The sequence below is a fragment of the Malaclemys terrapin genome, chromosome 10, assembly GCF_027887155.1.
Source record: "Malaclemys terrapin pileata isolate rMalTer1 chromosome 10, rMalTer1.hap1, whole genome shotgun sequence".
NCBI classification, from domain to species: domain Eukaryota; kingdom Metazoa; phylum Chordata; order Testudines; family Emydidae; genus Malaclemys; species Malaclemys terrapin.
The window spans coordinates 24,029,882-24,050,348 of NC_071514.1; the positions used below are offsets into that span (position 1 = coordinate 24,029,882).

At 40.8% G+C, this 20,467-nt stretch overlaps 1 protein-coding gene across 2 annotated transcripts in view; it reads right to left on the minus strand.

The window, feature by feature from the left end:
* Positions 1-20,467, minus strand: part of WDR72 (WD repeat domain 72) — a 214,804-nt gene that overhangs the window by 64,002 nt on the left and 130,335 nt on the right. For both annotated transcript variants that reach the window (XM_054042143.1, XM_054042142.1), the window contains 2 exons: positions 16,354-16,436; positions 4,960-5,146 (listed from right to left, as the gene is read on the minus strand). In XM_054042143.1, coding sequence (XP_053898118.1) covers positions 4,960-5,146; positions 16,354-16,436 — 270 coding nt within the window. The remainder of the gene's footprint in view (positions 1-4,959; positions 5,147-16,353; positions 16,437-20,467) is intronic.

Sequence of the window (20,467 nt, forward strand, 5' to 3'; positions counted from 1 at the left end):
ATCCCATCCAATATACAGTAAATATAAATACTAGGCTCATTAACATATGTAATTGTTTATGTCCTTCCAACATTTTAGTAACTTAGTTCCTCAACGGAGTTTTGTTGACTAACCTGTATGTAACATGGATAAAAACAAAACACAGTCATAACCAACCAAACATGCCATGAGCCAAATTCTACTCAGTTATACCAGTGTACATTCAGAGTAACTCCATAGAATCATAGAACTGGAAGGGACCTCGAGAGGTCATCTAGTCCAGACCCCTGAACTCAAGGAAAGACTAAGTATTATCTACACCATCCCTGAGAGGTGTTTGTCCAACCTGCCCTTAAAAATCCCCAATGGAGATTCCACAACCTCCCTAGGCAATGTATTCGAGTGCTTAACTACCCTGACAGTTATGAAGTTTTTCCTAATGTCCAACCTAAACCGCCCTTGCTGCAATTTAACCCCATTGCTTCTTGTCCTATCCTTATAGGTTAAGAAGAACAATTTTTCTGCCTCCTCCTTGTAACAACCCTTTATGTTCTTGAAAACTGTTATCATGTCCCTTCTCAGTCGTCTCTTCTCCAGACTAAACAAACCCAATTTTTTCAATCTTCCCTCATAGGACACGTTTTTTAGACCTTTAATCATTTTTGTTGCTCTTCTCTGGACCTTCTCCAATTTGTCCACATCTTTCCTGAAATGTGGCACCCGGAACTCATAGACTCATAGACTCATAGACTTTAAGGTCAGAAGGGACCATTATGATCATCTAGTCTGACCCCCTGCATGCTGCAGGCCATAAAACCGTCCCTACCCCTTCCCTGGACTCTGCTGTTGAAGTCCCCAATCCTGTTTTAGGTGACTTCAATCGGCAGAGACCCTCCTGCTAGAGATCCCTGCCCCATGCTGCGGAGGAAGGCGAAAAACCTCCAGAGGCTCGGCCAATCTGCCCTGGAGGAAAATTCCTTCCCGACCCCAAAAATGGCGATCAGTCAGACCCCGAGCATATAGGCAAGAGTCACCAGCCTGACCCCTGTCAGCCATTATACGATTTACCTACCATTGTTTGGTTTTCCTTGACTACTATGTTTTACCATTAAACCATTCCCTCCATAAATTTATCTAACTTAATCTTAAAACCAGACAGGTCCGTCGCCCCCACCGTTTCCCTCGGAAGGCCGTTCCAATATTTCACCCCTCTGACGGTCAAAAACCTTCGTCTAATTTCAAGCCTGAACTTCCCCACGGCCAGTTTATATCCATTCGTTCTCGTATCCACATTAGTACTAAGCTGGAATAATTCTTCTCCCTCCCTTGTATTAATCCCTCTAATATATTTAAAGATAGCAATCATATCCCCCCTCAGCCTTCGCTTTGTCAGACTAAACAACCCAAGCTCCTCTAGTCTCTTTTCATACGACAGGTTTTCCATTCCTCTGATCATCCTAGTGGCCCTTCTCTGCACCCGTTCCAGTTTGAGTTCATCTTTTTTAAACATGGGAGACCAGAACTGCACACAGTACTCCAAGTGAGGTCTCACCAGCGCCTTGTACAACGGGAGCAGGACCTCCTTATCCCTACTAGATATACCTCGCCTAATGCATCCCAAGACAGCATTGGCTTTTTTCACCGCCACGTCGCATTGTCGACTCATAGTCATCCTGCGGTCTACGAGGACCCCTAGGTCCTTCTCCTCTTCCGTTACTTCTAACCAATGCGTCCCCATCTTGTAACTAAAATTGTTATTAGTCATCCCCAAATGCATTACCTTACACTTTTTACTATTAAATTTCATCCTATTTCTGATACTCCAATTCACAAGCTCATTCAAGTCTCCCTGCAGGATATCCCTATCCTCCTCCGAATTTACAACGCCTCCCACCTTCGTATCATCCGCAAACTTTATCAGCCCACTCCTGCAATCGGTCCCGAGGTCAGTTATAAATAGATTAAATAAAATGGGTCCCAAAACCGAACCTTGAGGCACTCCACTAGTAACCTCCCTCCAACCCGACAGTTCACCCTTTAATACGACCCGCTGCATTCTCCCCATTAACCAATTCCTTATCCACCTCTGGATTTTCATATCGATCCCCATGTTTTTCAGTTTAACCAGTAATTCCTCATGGGGTACAGTATCAAACGCTTTACTGAAATCCAGGTATATTAGGTCCACCGCATTTCCCTTATCTAATAAATCCGTTACTTTCTCAAAGAAGGAGATCAGATTCGTTTGGCACGATCTGCCCTTCGTAAAACCATGTTGTAATTTATCGCAATTGCCACTAACCTCCAGGTCCTCAACTAGTTTCTCTTTCAGAATTTTCTCTAACACCTTGCACACTACAGATGTTAAACTAACAGGCCTGTAGTTACCCGGATCACTTTTTTTCCCTTTCTTGAAAATAGGAACCACATTAGCTATTCTCCAGTCTAACGGGACCACCCCCGAGTTTACAGATTCATTAAATATTATCGCTAACGGGCCTGCTATTTCCCGCGCCAATTCCTTCAATATTCTCGGATGAAGATCGTCCGGTCCTCCCGACTTAGCCCCATTAAGGCAATCAAGTTTTGTTTCTACCTCGAATACGGTAATCCCCCATCCCGAATGCCCCTCTGTAGTGGTGCTAGTATCCCTAATACCTTCATTGGCCTCATTAAACACCGATGCAAAATATTCATTGAGATATTGCGCCATGCCTAGATTGTCTTTAATCTCCTCTCCGGCAATAGTCTTCAGCGGTCCCACTTCTTCTTTCTTTGCTTTCTTCCTATTTATGTGGAAGAAAACTGGACACAATACTCCAATTGAGGCCTAATCAGTGCGGAGTAGAGCGGAAGAATTACTTCTCATGTCTTGCTTAGAACACTCCTTCTAATACATCCCAGAATGAGGTTTGCTTTTTTTTGCAACAGTGTTACACTTAACTCATATTTAGCTTGTGATACACTATGACCCCCAGATCCCTTTCCGCAGTACTCCTTTCTAGGCAGTCATTTCCCATTTTGAACTGACTGTTCCTTCCTAAGTGGAGTACTTTGCATTTGTCCTTACTGAATTTCATCCTATTTACTTCAGACAATTTTTCCAGTTTGTCCAGATCATTTTGAATTTTAATCCTATCCTCCAAAGCACTTGCAACCCCTCTCAGCTTGGTATCATCCACAAACTTTATAAGTGTACTCTCTATGCCATTATCTAAATCACTGATGAAGCTATTGAACAGAACCAGACCAAGACACAATCCCTGCGGGACCCCACTCGTTATGCCCTTTCAGCGTGACTGTGAACCACTGATAACTACTCTCTGGGAATGATTTTCCAACCAGTTATGCACCCACCTTATAGTAGCTCCATTTGGTTGTATTTCCCTAGTTTGTTTATGAGACAGTATCAAAAGCCTTACTAAAGTCAAGATATACCACATCTACTGCTTCCTCCCATCCACAAGGCTTGTTACCCTGTCAAAGAAAGCTATCAGGTTGGTTTGACACGATTTGTTCTTGACACAATTTGTCCACTTAAATCATGACTTGGTGTGACTTAGGTCCAGATATTTAGAGGTATTAAGGTGGCTCATTTTCAAAAATCTCATTTCAAAAGTGATTTAGGCACTTAGGAGCCTAAATGTCATTGATAGTGGGATTTAGACATCTAAATGCCTAAATCCCTTTTGAAAATGAGACTTAAGCACTGAGACGCTGAGCACAGAAACATCTATATATACACCTTTAAAAATCTGGGCTTTAATCCCTAGGAATTATCATTATGACTTCACCTTAATTCATGAAAAACAAAACTATATTTTGTAATGATCTTTTCTGTCACAATTTATATAATAAAAATGTATTTTCACCTGCTAAAATAGCCAAGGACTTGAACCAAAGTCCAACTTCTAAACATTCTTGAATTTGCAGATGTCTCAATGCAGATCTAAAACTCCCAGATAGCTTCTCTGTAACGGACCAAGTCAAAACCCCAGATTCTAAGGAAGTTTGGATCCAAATCCAGATCTGAACTTTGGGGCTGGGACTTTCATAAATTATTCTGTCCCCAACCTCTTAAGGATAAAAGGATTAAAAAGAACTCCAGTGTAAGCAAAATATAACTTCATAAGTGATAATTATTCAAAGCTTTAGCATTTTTGTATTAATACAACAGTCCAAGATGTAATTTTTCTTTGTGACCTGAAACATGCATCACTGATCATTTTTAGTGTCCTGGAATAAGTAGATTGGTAACAAATTTTCATGACAGAAACACACACTCAATGAGATTATAAATTAGCTTCCTCAGAGAAGGCTCACTAAAAAGATTAGATCTAAAATTTAGGTCACTTAATTTCAAGACTCAGCTAATGGGCTAAAAAAATGGATATCACTTCATAACATAAATTCAGATTCAATCTTTTCCTACCATAAACATTAGTACCATTATAAAGTTACAACGATTAAGTTTGTTGTAAAATGAAATGATCCAACTGTAAAATTCATTTGATTGCTTATTGTATAGGCTCTAGTGCTAAAAAAGAAAAGATTCCATATCACATTACAAAGTTATAAAGTTTAAGCAATTAGTTTTTTAGTATAGTATAAGCCTATTCTCACTGAAAAATGATAAATTTTAAAATCTCTTCATTTCAAATTTGTAATATACTGATTTTATCTCCAAACACACTTACTTCACTTGTTTTCAATCAGATTAACTATTAAAAACATTTTAACAAAAACAATCCTCACCTTTTCTTCTTTAATGTTCATTACTTAAATATGATAATAATAGAATGTGGATGTCCTTTGAATACCTGACAATTGTATGAGAAAATTGATAGGCTGGTAGGTCAGAAACAGGGCACTTGTCTTGTCTTGTAGAGAAATAATATATTATGAACTCATATTCTTAACATGGTTTAAGTACTAGAAAAAGTTGTGATGAAAGAATATGCCAATAAATTTTGCACTTACTCGGCAAGGGAATGTTTTTAATGCATTTCACCATCTGCTCTGTCTGCTCAGTTTTTGCCAGTGTCTGCACCTCACCATTTCCATTGTCTACCACGGTCACTGGTTGATTGCTGATTGATGTCTTTTTCAAGGTTTTCATACTTCTTTGTACTTCTGCCAGTAGCGCTGCTTGTATCACCTCAATAATCTGTCATGGATGCAAAGATATTTGTATTTTTAATTATTTACATGGTTTTTTTCAAATGCTGATATTAGAAACACAATTTAAGACAGCTATAATAGTTGCCATTAGAAAGTCAACATTTGCCAATAGTTGCCACCTAGTGATAAATGAGATACCACCATTTTCCTTCCCATACTTAGATTAAAAAATAACAGTTAACTGGATAGTAGCTGGGTGTTATCTGTTGTCAATGATGACTATCGTACAGCACGAGTTTTTAATTTTCACTTGCTTTTCTATAAACTAAAAGCTCCAATAAATTAGTATACTAGAGACTGTGGGTCAGATTTTTAGCTCGTGTAAATCAGCATAGCTTCATTGACTTCAATAAAACTTGCCAAATTTATACCAGCTAGGGATCAGACTCGGTATGCTTAGTATGAAAATTCTCCAATTTGTTACATGCTGTGGGCAGCAATGAGTAATGACTGCATAAGGACTTCATGATTTGGCTCTGCCTTCTTAGAATTCCAGTTGTTTAATCCTCAGTGCAGAAAGCTGCATTAATGTTTTGCTATTAGCACTGGTATCACATGCCTGCAGCTGCACCTCAGCCAGGCTGGTGCTATATTCTTTTTCAAAAGGAAGGAGAAGAAAGCACTCCATAGAACTTCTGTTACCCTAAAGGAAAGGTTACATATCTGCTGGAATTACGATTGGCCTGCAATGTGAGTTCAGCAGTATGTTCTGGTAGTTGATTATTTCTGCCCTTACTTGGTGGTGTCACTGCATTTCAATATGAATTAAACACAGAAAATCTATTTTGAATTAATAAGGCTGAACGTTTTGAATTAAATCTATTACAGCATGGGAATTCTGTTAAAGCTTTTGTAGTACTCCTTCATCCTTGTGCCTAGGTACCACAGTATGGTTTAAAAATATCCCCAATGCTCTGACACACACTGGATGGAAAACAGATGTTTCACTGTCAAGGTATACATTGGCTGAGATTCAACACACAACTGTTAATTGCTTTTGTGTGTTTAAGGCTTGAGATGTTTTCACATATTTTAATGTGTTAAATTTCCACATGATTTTGGATGACACCTTAAGCCCCAAACACTATCTTCTCTACTGGGAGATTAAAAATCTCATAGCTCTTTTAATGAGAAAAGGACTTTTTTCAGGAGTTCTTTTCTAAAATGTCTCTTTCTTCAACTATAGTACACTAAGCTTTGTATTGGTTGACTGCTGCCCTGCATCCTAGAGGTGGCTGCATTTCAGTGTTTTATGGTATACATGTAAAGACAGATCTTTGGGTCTGGCTGTGCTGTGCTCAGTGCAAGACATGATAGGAAGGGAGGAAAGGAGGCATTATATCACCATTGCAATTCCCCAAATCTGGGGATAGCAAGGGGCCAGGTCACCTCTGATGCAGTATGGAGCAGCCTTGGAGCTACTCTAACCATTCTTCTGGCCACAGGCTGCCAAAGCTCAAGGCACTCTTTCCATTCACCCAACGAGCCTACTATATTACGCATGGGGCCAGGAACATATAATGTAGAGCTGGCTATGCCAGCTTTAATCATTTGGGAATTCCTGTATCCAGAGGGAATCCCCAGTCAGCTGTTAGTCAGCTTTCCATCCTCTTTGCTTTACTGAAGCAGCACAAAGGGGGACAGGATCTGGCCCATCCAGTTTGTAAAATATCTTTGGGATCATTCATGATGAATGATACAATGAAAATATTTTTTAAACCCTTGCAGTCTCTTTACTCAGTCCACAGGGATAGGATTTGTGCTCTCTCTCTGCCCACAGTACTGGAACTTTAAAATTCCATATCATCTACAGAACAGAATGTCTTTCTCCCTCCCCCCCCCAACTTACAGGAATTAAGCATTACAAAAAGACATTCATTCTTCAGGGCAGGAAATTGACTGAAGGGCAACTAGGATGTTAAGGCTTTAGGATGGTAGAGCTGAGAGACATTCACATATACCCACAACTCTTTAGAGGAGGCCAGCTATGAATTTAGGATAGTGCTCGGTAAGAGCCAGGTCACTGGAGACTGATTGGAATAGATGCAGAGTCAGCGCATCACCCTACAGTCTAGCACTACTCTCTCCCAGGCAGGCTTCACTCACCTTTTTGACTGCACTAAATCCCTACTCTGGACAGATGTACCTGTATCAGGAGCCCACAGTGTATGACTGAACTGAGTAAATTCACAAGCAGTGAATCCAGCTCTTCTGTGTTTTGTCGAAACACAAACACTCCAACTATTTATTAAAAAGTGTTTTATTTTGCAAGAACATTCCTTATGTTGTAGAGAAACAACAACAACAAAAAGGACATTTAGTTTGGATTAGACATGAACCAAAACAAAAGCCACAGATCTGAACAACCCTGAACTTTGGGCATTTCGGATCCAGACCTTGCAGCTGGCTCCTGCAATAAATCCAGACTCTTTAAGAAAGAGAAGCAAACACAGAGATGCTGTCATTGTTCTATGACTACTTCTGGCAGAAAATAAAAATTTGACATGGGTTCTCAAAAGAGTTGTGGATAGTTTGCAGAAAAATATGTTCCTTGTTTTGATAAGACACAATGCATACAGCCTAAAAAATTATCTGCTTTTCATGGTTTTCTGATCTGCTAGGAATCTGTCACAAGTCTGGATCAGATATTCATTGCCTGAATCACTACTGTGTACACTGGCCAAGCAGTATTTTGTAATGTGTAATTTCCTCTAACATCTTAGCATGGAATAAAACGTGCAGCAAAATGGCACAACATGATATTGTGAAGGCATTTGTAAATCTCTGCATGCAGCTTGTCTATCACTTTGTTGAATACACATTTCCACATCACTCCGTGCGGTTTCACATCTTCAGCTATGCCCCGTCCCTGGACATTTCCCAATAATGTGAATATTTTTCTAACTTTGTCAGTGAATTCAAAATTTTCCTTCAAGAGCTTTACCTGTTTCTAACAATAGACCCTCTTCACAGCTTCCCACCAGTATCTCTTCATTACCTATGTGCTAATTTCTACTACATATCCATCTAGACTCCATTTTTGTTATGATGGATGAATTTCTGTATTCTGTTACTACTAATGTGTTTGCCCAAACTAGTAATGGGACAATTCCTGTACTTTTGCAGGCATTATTGCAAATATTAGCTGCTTTTAACATCGGATAGTGGGCGGGAACCTATGGCGATATCTTCATGGTGACATGGTCATTAGAAATAAATGTGCTATAAGGAGGTCTCACAGAGCAAAGGTGATATGCTTTTGGCAATAAATATGGATACCAAAGCATAGAAGACAACTGTCTGATGATCAGAACCCACAACAGCAACACTACACAACGGTTCAGCAAGAAAAGTGAAGAAGAGCTGTAATAATTCTGCTTACCACATCTATATGAAATTATACTGACAGCTCTTTCCACAATTTAGCAATTACTTCGAATGGCTACTGTTCTCTTTGTTAGGACTGGACCAGAGAAAGAGAGCATAAGAAGCTGCTTCCATACTTGTCAGGCCACAAACTCCACGGAAGTAAACTGCTGGTCTTCTAGAAACCATGTACCTGCTGCACTCATTCCATGCCACCAAAAGACTGTGGAGGGGAACGAAGGGGCTAGGTAAGAGGGCTGCTAACTGTCTAATTGCACAAACCCAAACACCCCTACCCCGGACCTTCTCCAAGGCCCCGCTCCCGCACACTCCATCTCCTCTCCCTCTGTTGCTCACTCTCCCCCACCCTCACTCACTTTCATGGGCTCGTGGAGGGTGCTGGCATGTGGGAGGGGGTGGGGGCTCTGGGCTGGGGCCGAGGGGTTCGGAGTGTGGGAGAGGGCTCCGGGCTGAGCCTGGGGCAGGGGATTGGGGTACAGGAGGGGGTACGGGCTCTGGGATGGAGCTTGGTGAGGGAGGGGGCTCAGGGCTGGGACAGAGGGTTGGGGTTCAGAAGGGGGTCTGGGGTGCAGGCTCTGGGAGGGAGTTTAGGTGCAAGGGGGTGAGGGGCTGGGGCAGGGGGTAGGGGTGTGGGTGGGGGTGAGGGGAACAGGCTCCAGCTGGGCAGTGCTTACCTCAGGCAGCTCACGGAAGCAACTGGAATGTCCAGCTAGGCTCATGGGCAGCCAGGCGGCTCTGCATGCTGCCCCTGCCTGCAGGCTCCACCCCCGCAGCTCCCATTGGCCGCAGTTCCCGGCCAATGGGAGCTGCGGAGTTGACGCTCAGGGTGGAAGCAGCGCGCAGAGACCCTCTGGCTGCCCCTGCGCCTAGGAGTCAGAGAGATGTGGCAGGGTTGGCAACTCTCTATAAATCCCAGCAGGCTTGCAGTATCTACGCTGTCTGGTTTGGTGTTTTTTATAGTCAGAGACACTGGTGACCACCATCCCACTAAAACAGGAGAGGAGATGGAGGCATAGGGTGAGGGGAACCACTAGCTACAAGAAGCTGAACTGTGCTAACCCATGTTTTTCTTAACATGCTTGGGAGATTTTACCTAGAGGCCCTCCATCCTGCAGAACAGACTGTATGTAGATTATATGCAAAGGGAACCCTCTGGCTAATAACTGCAGGCACAATTTTACAGGCCCAAATAACTGTAGGCACATTTTATAGCTTTACAGTACTTAGATTCCTAAGTGCTCCAAACATGCACACAGTTAGCCATTGGGGCTGTAGGGCCTTCAAAATCAGATCCTAAATTTTAATAACAAAGGTTCTAGAAACACTTTTTGGGGTTGAGGACTACTGGGAAACACAAAAAACAACTTTGTTTTAAAAAATATAATGCACACATAGAAAGATTACATATAAAATGTCATAGTATTGTGTGAATATAAATTTTATTCCTATTACTATTATCCAGACAAGAGGCCCTGTTTATCCCAATGCGTAGACACTACATTGCATAACAGTTAAGATTGCTCAAGTATAACTAACACCCGCTCAAACATTAAAAAACATAGGAAATCTGGTTATGTCAGACACACCAAATAGCAACAAATCAACAATTTACAAAATGCATTCTTAATCCAGCTAGACCAGAATGACTGGGAATACAGGAAGGAAAATAAAGAGCTACTTGGATTGGTACGATTAACAAAATAATAACTTTACAAATAAACTCTAAAATTGCAAAGGGAATGGATTGCCCAGTGTTAAAGTAGTCAGTTTATTGCTAGGGAGTTTAGTGGAGTTCTGTCCATTTCCTGGTAGACAGGTAAACATATTAAGGCCCTGCTCCTGCAATGTGTAGTGTGCAAGCGGCCTGCTGAACCCACAGAGAGCTCTGCTCACTTCAGTGGGACTCCATGCTGGCACAGGAGTCTGCCTATGTGCTACATGCCACATGACCAGTGCCTACATGTACTTATCTTGGCTCCAATACTGCAAAACGTTATATATGTGCACTTCACGCAATGTGAATGGGACCGCTGACTAATAATAATATCATGTATTAGGCACTACCACAGTTACACTAAATGGCAGTCTTGGCAGAGAGACCAAGAACTGGATGGGAAGGGAGATACAAAGACTGAGGTATCCTCTTTCCTATAACTATAAGGTCCCTCCATGTCAGAAATTGAGGAGCATTGTAGGAGTGTGGGGAAGCTTGCTGATACTGTAACTGTTCTGTGGATAGATAAAGGATAGATAAAGCCTCCAGGGACGTCAATCCGGCATCTTTCATAAGGACTAATGTCACACAAAAAGGTTTTGAAAGACCTGGGAACAGGACAGGGAGAACCAGGTAGTGGGGAGAACTGCATTTTTTCTATATGAAATGATTCAAAGAGAGTATTTGAAATTCCAAATGAAGGAATGGGGAGGAGAGACTTGAGCATTTAACATTTCAAAGCTAAGGAGCCAGGGAGAATAGGGAGACAATTTTTTTTTTAATAAGAAGGACTCTCAAGGGAAATCCTTGAATATATCTTTCTTCCTGCTAACAGTCAACAACAGGAAAAACATAGCTTGATTGCACTATGGACTGACTGACCTGGGGGAGGGAACTGTCTTTTGGAATGTTGGTTTTTATTGTTCATATTTGTAACTAGATCCTGCATAACAACTGCAATATAAATTAATGTATTAAATAAAAATACAACCCAATACACATTGCGCAGATAAAGAGGGAAATAAACTACTTTTAGTATGAAGTATTAGCAGACAAGAGTAGCCTTTATTTCCTATATTAAATGCTATAAAGCAGACAGTCCAGTGTATGAGAAGAGTGAGGGAATATATATGTTAGGACAATGTGGCAAGAGGGTGTTACATTTAATTTGAAAGAGCAATGAGCCAAGTGGTAGAAAAAGACCAAATAAATTTTCCTTTAAAATGATGTGAGATAGAAAGGCATGTACCTATGCAATATTAGTGTAAAAAGAAAACCTCTCTCAAATTAAATAAACATTTTAAAAATACAAAAGTAAAGCCGTAATTCTTGCCATGTACAATGGACTCTGAAAACATCAACTCTGCTTGAATTTTGTCATCATTTGACCACAGTGTTAAGCAAGCTTGGCTCTTCAACTTTCTCTCTGTGTGTCGCCAAACTGCTGTGAATACTGTAACATCTAAAATCATTTGTGACATTTGCAATAGGGGCCTCATGTCATCAGCTATTAAACCAACTCCCATTCATGCTTTATTGCTGGTAGGCTGGCTCTGTTAACCCCTTTACTTCAGGAAGCATAGGCTCATGGCCAATGCATTAATAAAGGGAGATCTGAGGCATGGGTTGTGCAGGCAGCTGGTCACTTTGACAGATTTGCCCCAAACCACTCTTCAGATCTGAAGTTTTTTGCCCACAGTTGCAGCACCTCTTACGAATGTCTTTGTCAATGCTCAGTCACATTTAGTGGGTGCCTCTGACTTCAGCATACCCGCCAAAATGTTTTGTGCTGACTGACACAGTACTTGCTTACAATCACAGCTGCAGCTGCCACAAAGGCCTCTGGGCATATCTGAGAACTAAGGGAACCTGCTGCAAATGGCTGAACAGGGACTTCTGCCTTAATAATCATGCAGAAGTCTGACTGTCTTGCTGAAGTAGGCAGGCTACCGGGAGATCTTTTTTGGATGTTAAGATGCTAAATCCACTCATATGTGTCCATGCTCCTAAGATCAGTCATGGTTATAATACAGCTTCCACTCTATTAGTTGGAAAGTACAAATGGAGCGACCAAACGCAACCACAGGCTTCCTGTATATATGTCTTCCAGTCCCCAAATGCAAGAGATCAAAACGGATGAGAGGCTGAGCAGGTGAGAGTGCGATTATGTGGCTCTCACCTGACAACTGCAGCTACTGACACTGACCTCCTATATTTGACTTTTCATTAAAAGGATTCCAAAGAGAGAAAAATCTTGGCTTTGGGGAAAAATGTTTGTGGGGGAATGTTGAACTAATAATGTGGAAGATGATAGGACAGAGAAAGAGAATTAATAATCCTTAATAACTGAGGTACATCAGGAGTGTACAAGAGGAAGAGCTGAACTCACTCGGATATGAATGTTTGCAGACACCACTGCTATCTATTATGGCTAACAGTGTGGTACAGAGTATTAATTCTACTGTACCATGAATGCTTCTCAGCTGTAAAGTGGTATTCTCCTCATTGATACACATGCCATTTGAAATGTAGTATATGGCTATATACTATTATAAGAAATTCAGCAACAGAGTAAAACAGACAAGGAATAAGTTTATAATAGATACTGGACTCCTTCAGAGCCAACTCTCTTGTGGATGCAGTGTTGCAACGCTCAAGCTCATACGCCTGAACATCAAATGACCCAGATCACAATGCAGAATCCACTATGTATCTATTGTCAGTATGACATTGTGATGGGGGGGGCCTCACCCCTGAGGCTCAGTGCATTACATCTCTACCTCAGTTTCCCTTAGTGGGATTTAATAAATCCAATGTCACTTATGTATATTTCATAGATTTCATAGACTTTAAGGCCAGAAGGGACCATTATGATCAACTAATCTTACCCCCTGCATAACACAGGCCAGAGAATTTCTTCTATTGGTTCCTGCATCCAGCCCAATAACTTGTGGTTGAACTAGATGGAGTAAATCGTCTAGAAAGATACCACTCTTGATCTAAAAACTCCATGTGATGAAGAGTATATTTCAAGATTGGTGTGACATGGAACATGGAATCCAAAGACAGATATTCAAAAGATATGTTTCTATAGCCTCATAAGAAGATTCTTTAGGCCCTTGAATTGAATTTAATGGTGTGGAGGAGAGATGCAGATGTAAATGACTCTGGATCATAGGTGGTTAAAGGCTTATATTGTCAAAGGAAGATGGATGCTAATTTAAACAAATATTTTGGAGTGATATACATGCAAGATGGTTTGTGTGACAAGCAGTTTTGCCTGAAGCATAGCTGAGTGGCTGCAGCCCCCCAAAGCTTGGAATGAACTGATCATAATATATGCCTTGCTAAGTGTTGAGCCAATCTGAGACTACTGCCAACTACTATTTTTTAATATAAGAATTGTTTGCTTTTTCCTATTTCATTTTTTTCTTTCTACAAGAGACAACATTTCCTTTTCCAGTTATGGGTAATGATATTAATAACACATATTGATAATTATTAATAATCAAAGGACTGGAAGGGACCTCCAGTGGTCTTCTAGTTCAGTACCCTGGACTGAGACAGGACTAAGTATTATCTAGACCAGGGGTCGGCAACGTTTGGCACGCGGCTCGCCAGGGTAAGCACCCTGGCAGGCCGGGCCAGTTTTATTTACCTGCTGACCCGGCAGGTTCGGCCGATCGCGGCCCCCACTGGCTGCAGTTCGCCGTCCCGGGCCAATGGGGGCGTCGAGAAGCCGCGGCCAGCACATCGCTGACCCACGCTGCTTCTCGCTGCCCCCATTGGCCTGGGACGGCAAACCGCGGCCAGTGGGGGCCGCGATCGGCCGAACCTGCCACGTCAGCAGGTAAATAAAACTGGCCCAGCCCGCCAGGGTGCTTACCCTGGAGAGCCGCGTGCCGAACGTTGCCGACCCCTGATCTAGACCATCCCTGACAGGTGTTTGTCTAACCTGCTCTTAAAAACCTCCAATGACAGAGACTCCACAACCTCCCTAGGTAATTTGTTCCAGTGCTTAACTACCCTCACAGTTAGGAAGTTTTTCCTAATGTCTAACCTAAATCTCCCTTGCTGCAATTTAAGCCCAATACTTCTTGTCCTATCCTCAGTGGTTAAGAACAATTTGTCAATCTCCTCTTTATAACTACCTTTTGTGTACTTGAAGACAGTTATCATACCCCCCTTTAGTTTTCTCATTTCCAGACTAAAACACACACAATTTTTTCAATCTTTCCACGTAGGTCATGTTTTCTAGACCGTTAATCATTTTTTTGCTCTCCTCTGGACTTTTGCCAATTTGTTCACATCTTTCCGAAAGTGTGGTGCCCAGAACTGGACATAGTACTCCAGCTGAGGCCTTACTAGTGCTTAGTAGAGTAGAAGAATTACTTCTTATGTCTTGCTTACAACACTCCTCTAATACATCCCAGAATGATGTTTGACTTTCTACAATATTCCATTGCTGACTAGTATTTAGTTTGTGATACACTATAACCCCCGGGCTCTTTTCTGCAGTACCCCTTCCCATGCAGTCATTTCCCATTTTTTATTTATGTGTAGTGCTTTGCATTTGTCCTCATTGAATTTCATCCTATTTAATTCAGTACATTTCTCCAGTTTGTCAAGATAATTTTGAATTCTAATCCTGTCCTCCAAAGGGCTTGCAACCCCTCCTCGCTTGGCATCATCAGCAAACTTTATAAGTGTACTCTCTATGGTGCCCCTTCAGGGGTCCAGTTCATTTAATCCAAAGGTGGAATGTTGTACAACTAGGCTGCCACCCCAGCATCTCTAGCTGGAGAGGAAGGGGCTGAGTTAACTTTAGTCCATGAACCCCACTTATATCCAGGCCCCTTACCAAACAGGCCCTCTTGGCCTGGGACCATCTTCCGGAGCCAGGGCCTCCTGTCTTCATCTGAGGAAGGGTCTCTCCTCTTGGATTAAGGTCCCTACAGAGGTCAAACCACAACAAACCTTCCTTGGAAAAGCACATAATTCCCCTGATCTGAGCTTCTGTTGCTACCTGGTCAACTCCTTCCACAGGGACCAGGCTTCACTGAGGCTTGGCATTCATAGATCCTCCACTTTGGAGTCTCTGCCACCTAGGAGTATTCTACTTTGGTTTCCTTTCCTGGTGAGCCGCAAGAAGGCTTCCCCTTTAGGAACTTCCTTATTCTACATTCTAGAGACAGTTCCTCTTCCCAGGAACCTCTGTTCTCTAGCCACTGGGAGTAGGTTCCTTTTTTTATGCCCAAGTGCTTCCCTATCTAATTATCTGCCTCCCAGCTACTCAGTTAATTAGTCCCAGGTAATCCCTTCCTGAGTTGCCTCATTTCCCCTTGTGAAGCCTGCCAGAGGTAGGCTGAGCCCTTGACCTCTTCAGAGGGGCCACCTATCCTCTGACGGACAGGACAAAGGAGTCTTATGCTACAGTAATCACCAGACATCCCACAGCTACCTAGAGTCCCCCACAGAGCATTAACCTGCCTACATGGCACCAAGATCAGCACAGGCAAAGGTGCAAGTTAAATTGCCTTGAGAAGCTGGAACTCCCCTTTTGGGCCTGCTCTTGGAGGGGATCGTACTGGTATGGAGCCCTGACCACACATTCTTTTAAGAAGGCCATACCAACTTATTCTACAGCATATATGAAATTGAGCTTCCCTAGGAACATAAAACAGCTTTTTTATTTCTTTTTTTTTAAACATAACTTAAAAAGTAAAGATTATTGGCTGGAACTCACAACCTTTTTGTCAAATGAGCAACATTCACCAGATCAGTCATACAAGCCCTGTGCATTTGAAAATGATTCCTGTTACTCAATATCACCTAGATTAGGCACTATAATGTCTACTTTGCCATCTCCAACCACATACACTAAAATCCAAAATAAGTTCATAATAAATATACACTGCAGTTTAACACGAACATTCTTTCTCCACAGAACATCTAAATGGCAAAATGTATGTGATAATTTCCCCAAAGTCTACATTTATCATATTACATCATGATATCAACATTTACACTAAATAGCAGTGAACATCACTTTAAAAATGACATTATTACAGTCAGTGTGCACTATTTCCTACCTTTACGGATTGGTCTCTCCAACATGAAATGAGTTTCACCAGTGAAACATTCCCAGGATCAGGGAAATGTAATCCACTTTTATCTGAAAATATACAAAACGTTCTTTATGAGTCCACAATAAAATACACATAAATAACACATGAAATTTCAAACGGTCTTGCAGTATATATTTTTAAATTTTGTAATGCTCAGCAACATATCTGAAACAGAATCATTTGTCATAATTTGTTTTCATTTTATGCACAGACATAGCAGTGCAAGATATTTATATCATGTACTATATATAATTATATTAGAGTTATTCATATATGTCCCCTAACCCTAAATCTAATGGATACATTTTATTTATAAAAGGTTAGTTCATGGTGTCTATTAGAGCTCTGTGAAACTTGGTGGCTTCTTTTTGCAGAGGTTTGTGCAAACATTTTATTCTTTTTCAGTCAGTTTGCCAGTGCCCAAATAAGTCTTTCCCCATTTCAGAACTGATACTGTGCACTAGCTTTCACCAAGATCGTTCAAATAAGTCTCTCCTGATGTTTCTATGATAAGTCATGCTTAAGCTGAAACAAGGCAAAAAAGCTTTAGGAGAATATTCAAAATATGCTCAGCTATTTTTAATAAAGTCTCATATTTCAAAAAGAAGCTTGTTCCACTTAACTCAAATTCCAGCAAAGAACTGACCCATGGCTACAGCTATCACATATTTAGTAAGTGAAGTGGAAATTTCCTTTCTTTGAGTATTTTCAGATGAAAGAAAATCAGGCTTACATTTTAAAAGCAAGCTATAAATTCTAACTATGGAGAGACTCCGGCCTTCTGCATGCAGTGAATTTCATTTAATGCAATGAAAGCTGTAACCAAAGGCTCTGCAATGGAGTAGACATGCAAAGTGGGGTGGTCTAATTATTGCTGATATTTTTGGAATATCTTCACTCAGATCACTCACATGCTAAACATATATGAAATAGAAAGCAACAGTTTATTTAATCCGGATAATGAGCCAGATCCTTAGCAGATGCAGACTGGCATCATTCCATTGACTTCAACTGGAACTAAGACAACTTACATTAGTTGAGGATCTGCTCAATATTGTTACAAGCTGACTATGATCTTCAGTGTTGTTATGGAAAACGTTTAAAAATCATGCTATGGTTCAAAGATTTATGGTTCCGTAAATACATTTTATGCTTATATCACATTGTCTTCTTTGGTATAATTGAAGATGTAATACTGCTATACAAACTAAAAGGCCAGTTTTCTTCTATATTCAAGCTGATGTCAGATTGTCTGACCTCTGGTAGCAGCAGAGGCGAATTACTGATTTATTCTAATCATGCGTATTGCATTTTACGGAAACCGGTTTTAATGTTTGACCTGGAAGCATGTGGACAAGTGCTTAATGTATAGTAAGTCTAAAAAATTAATACAAATAAAGTTAAAATAAATGAAAATATGCAAAGGAGAATAGAAATATTTTCTGACTATATTTTAAATGAGATGATGAGTCCATGAGGAGAGGCCATTCCAGCTGGCAGGTTCTACTATGGAGAAAGGGAGCTATTTTAAAGTGGCTGCTGAAATGAGTGTGTTGGAGGTTATGGTAATGTTTCTTCCCACATGAGAAAAGGCAGGTGGCAACACATGGGGGGAGGGAAGGGAAGAAGGGGTGTTGCATTAATCAAGGCTAAAGGTATGGATAAAATAACGGATAAAGATTTCAGCAAAGGTGGAGGAGATGTATGGATATTCATATTTTACTAAATTTGCTCCTTACAGTGCTGAAATATTCAAGAACAATATAAGTATAAAAGAATAATAATCCAGCTCTTAGGGTTAAACCCTTCCATCCTTTGTAAGGTATGTGCTACACAGATAATCTCAGGCTGGTCTAAATTGTGCATCTGACTTCTCAGATGATTTTCAGAGCAAATGCATGGTCCTGAATTGGCAGGACTTTCTTGTTTAATCCAGTTCTTCCTCATTTGAAATTTAACAGGCCATAGCCATTCATCAGCTGCTTATCCCAATATTTGGCTAATAAGCTTTGCTGCTAAATAGATATGTTGTTTGGAGTAAATGGGTTGTATCAACCTTTAAAGTAACATGACAATTCCTGAATATTAATGCTGAGTAAATGTTCTGATTACAGCCCTGAATTGTATATCGTAGTATTAAAATATTGTCAGAGACCTAAAGTATCCTGATAAAACAATACATTATCATCCACGTTAAAAAAAGTTGGATTGCTGCAGTGCAGTTTGTAGGGTTTAGAATTATGCAGATGCTTTGTGGAGAACACTGCAAAGTCTGTGGTGGGAATTAGAACTAACAGAAGTATTGGGAGCATAAGCTTTCGTGGGTAAGAACCTCACTTCTTCAGATGCAAGACTTCTTCAGATGCAAGAAGAAGTGAGGTTCTTACCCACAAAAGCTTATGCTCCCAATACTTCTGTTAGTCTTAAAGGTGCCACAGGACCCTCTGTTGCTTTTTACAGATTCAGACTAACACAGCTACTCCTCTGATAATCTGAATTGGTTCACTATGCTTTTTAGTTGATGGCTGTGTAAGTACAATTGCACTTGTACTGTGTAAATCCTTTTATAATATATAAAAGACAGAGACTGACAAAAGCAATCGTACGGTACTTACACAGCCATCCATCCATATATGTATAGGGAAAGAAAGAAAAGAAAGACCATGCAATGCAATTTTACAGCATGAAAGAAACAGGCACAAGAGGTTACTTAAAATTATATTTTTATTAACTGATTTGACACAAAAAATTAAAACATTAAAGCACATGTGAGAACTGCCCTGAGCCTGCCCTAACTTTCTTCAGGGGCAGAACAGATCCCTTTGGAGCCCCATTCTATAGCAGAGGAGTGGTCCCTAGAGGGAAGAAGGGCTAAAGGAGGTGTATATCCAACTTTGTCCTTCACTCTTGTCCTGTGCCAAAACACCAGACTTATGAGTTGGCCCCAGTCAGTGCAAAGAGCGTGTAAAATGGTACCATTCTGTTTTGGTTGTGTTTACCCATCCACTTTGTACAGATATAAATCAGTATACAAGATGCAAGGTACAGAAGAATCAGGCCCTGGGATTCTGAAGGGAGGCAATATCTCCTTGATGTCACAGGATGTGGAGCAGGTACTCACTCTTGGAAAGACTGTGAGGCCTCTATTGCTCAGATCCAGTGGTTCTAGTTTGCAGATCCAGACCAGAGGTCCAGAGAGAAGGGGTCATCAGACTGAAGAGCCCAGGGCAATCTGATTCCGACCCCAAGGCAAAAATCCTCCATCATGTTATCCTATATTTCCCAGTCACTTCCTGTCCCTTCTCTTTCCCCTTCCAGGCATGCCTGCATGGGGTACTGAAGTCTCAAGGGTAAAATAAACTCCATAATTCCTGAGCAGAAGACAGAGAAGGAAGGAGCTATAGAAGATTGGTTGTGGACAGAGGTTTAGGAGCTCATTTGCATGCATCCCTGACTTTCACATAGAAAAGGGTCAGGATTTGACCTTAATGAATTTATGTTATAAAGTTACATAGGATTTACTATGTAATAGAAACACATTATGTTTGTTTGGCAAAATAGGCAGACAAATAAGTCATCCATGTGCTACCTCATGTTGTTCTTGAAAATTTTTGGTTGGTTGCATATTGTAAAAACAAACAAATATTGACTGGTTTTCAGGGAAAGATTGGTAAACTATTGCCTGAGGAATGCTAAAGTGCCGAGATCATTTGATTCTGCCCTAAGCCAAAGGTCTAAGGGCATTATCCAAACAGCAAGATGACTGCAGTATTATAAAGGCAACAGTTTTCTTGAAAGTTGAGGTATTTTGTTGGGCGGGTGTGTGATGGTGCTGAGGGAGATAGAACTGGATGAAAAAAAAAGTCAGCATTTGTTTCATTGCATTCGCTCTTGTTTTTCACATGGCTAGAAAATGCCTTAGGAAATGCAATCGGATATTTTGTTGTCACGCAAAATGTATTCTTGATTCCACTTTGTATCACTTTATAGTCAACATGTTGTTTACATGCTTGTGTGATCATCACATAAGAAAAGAACAGAACACGTCAAGCTTAAACTCGTCTAACTACTGTATTTG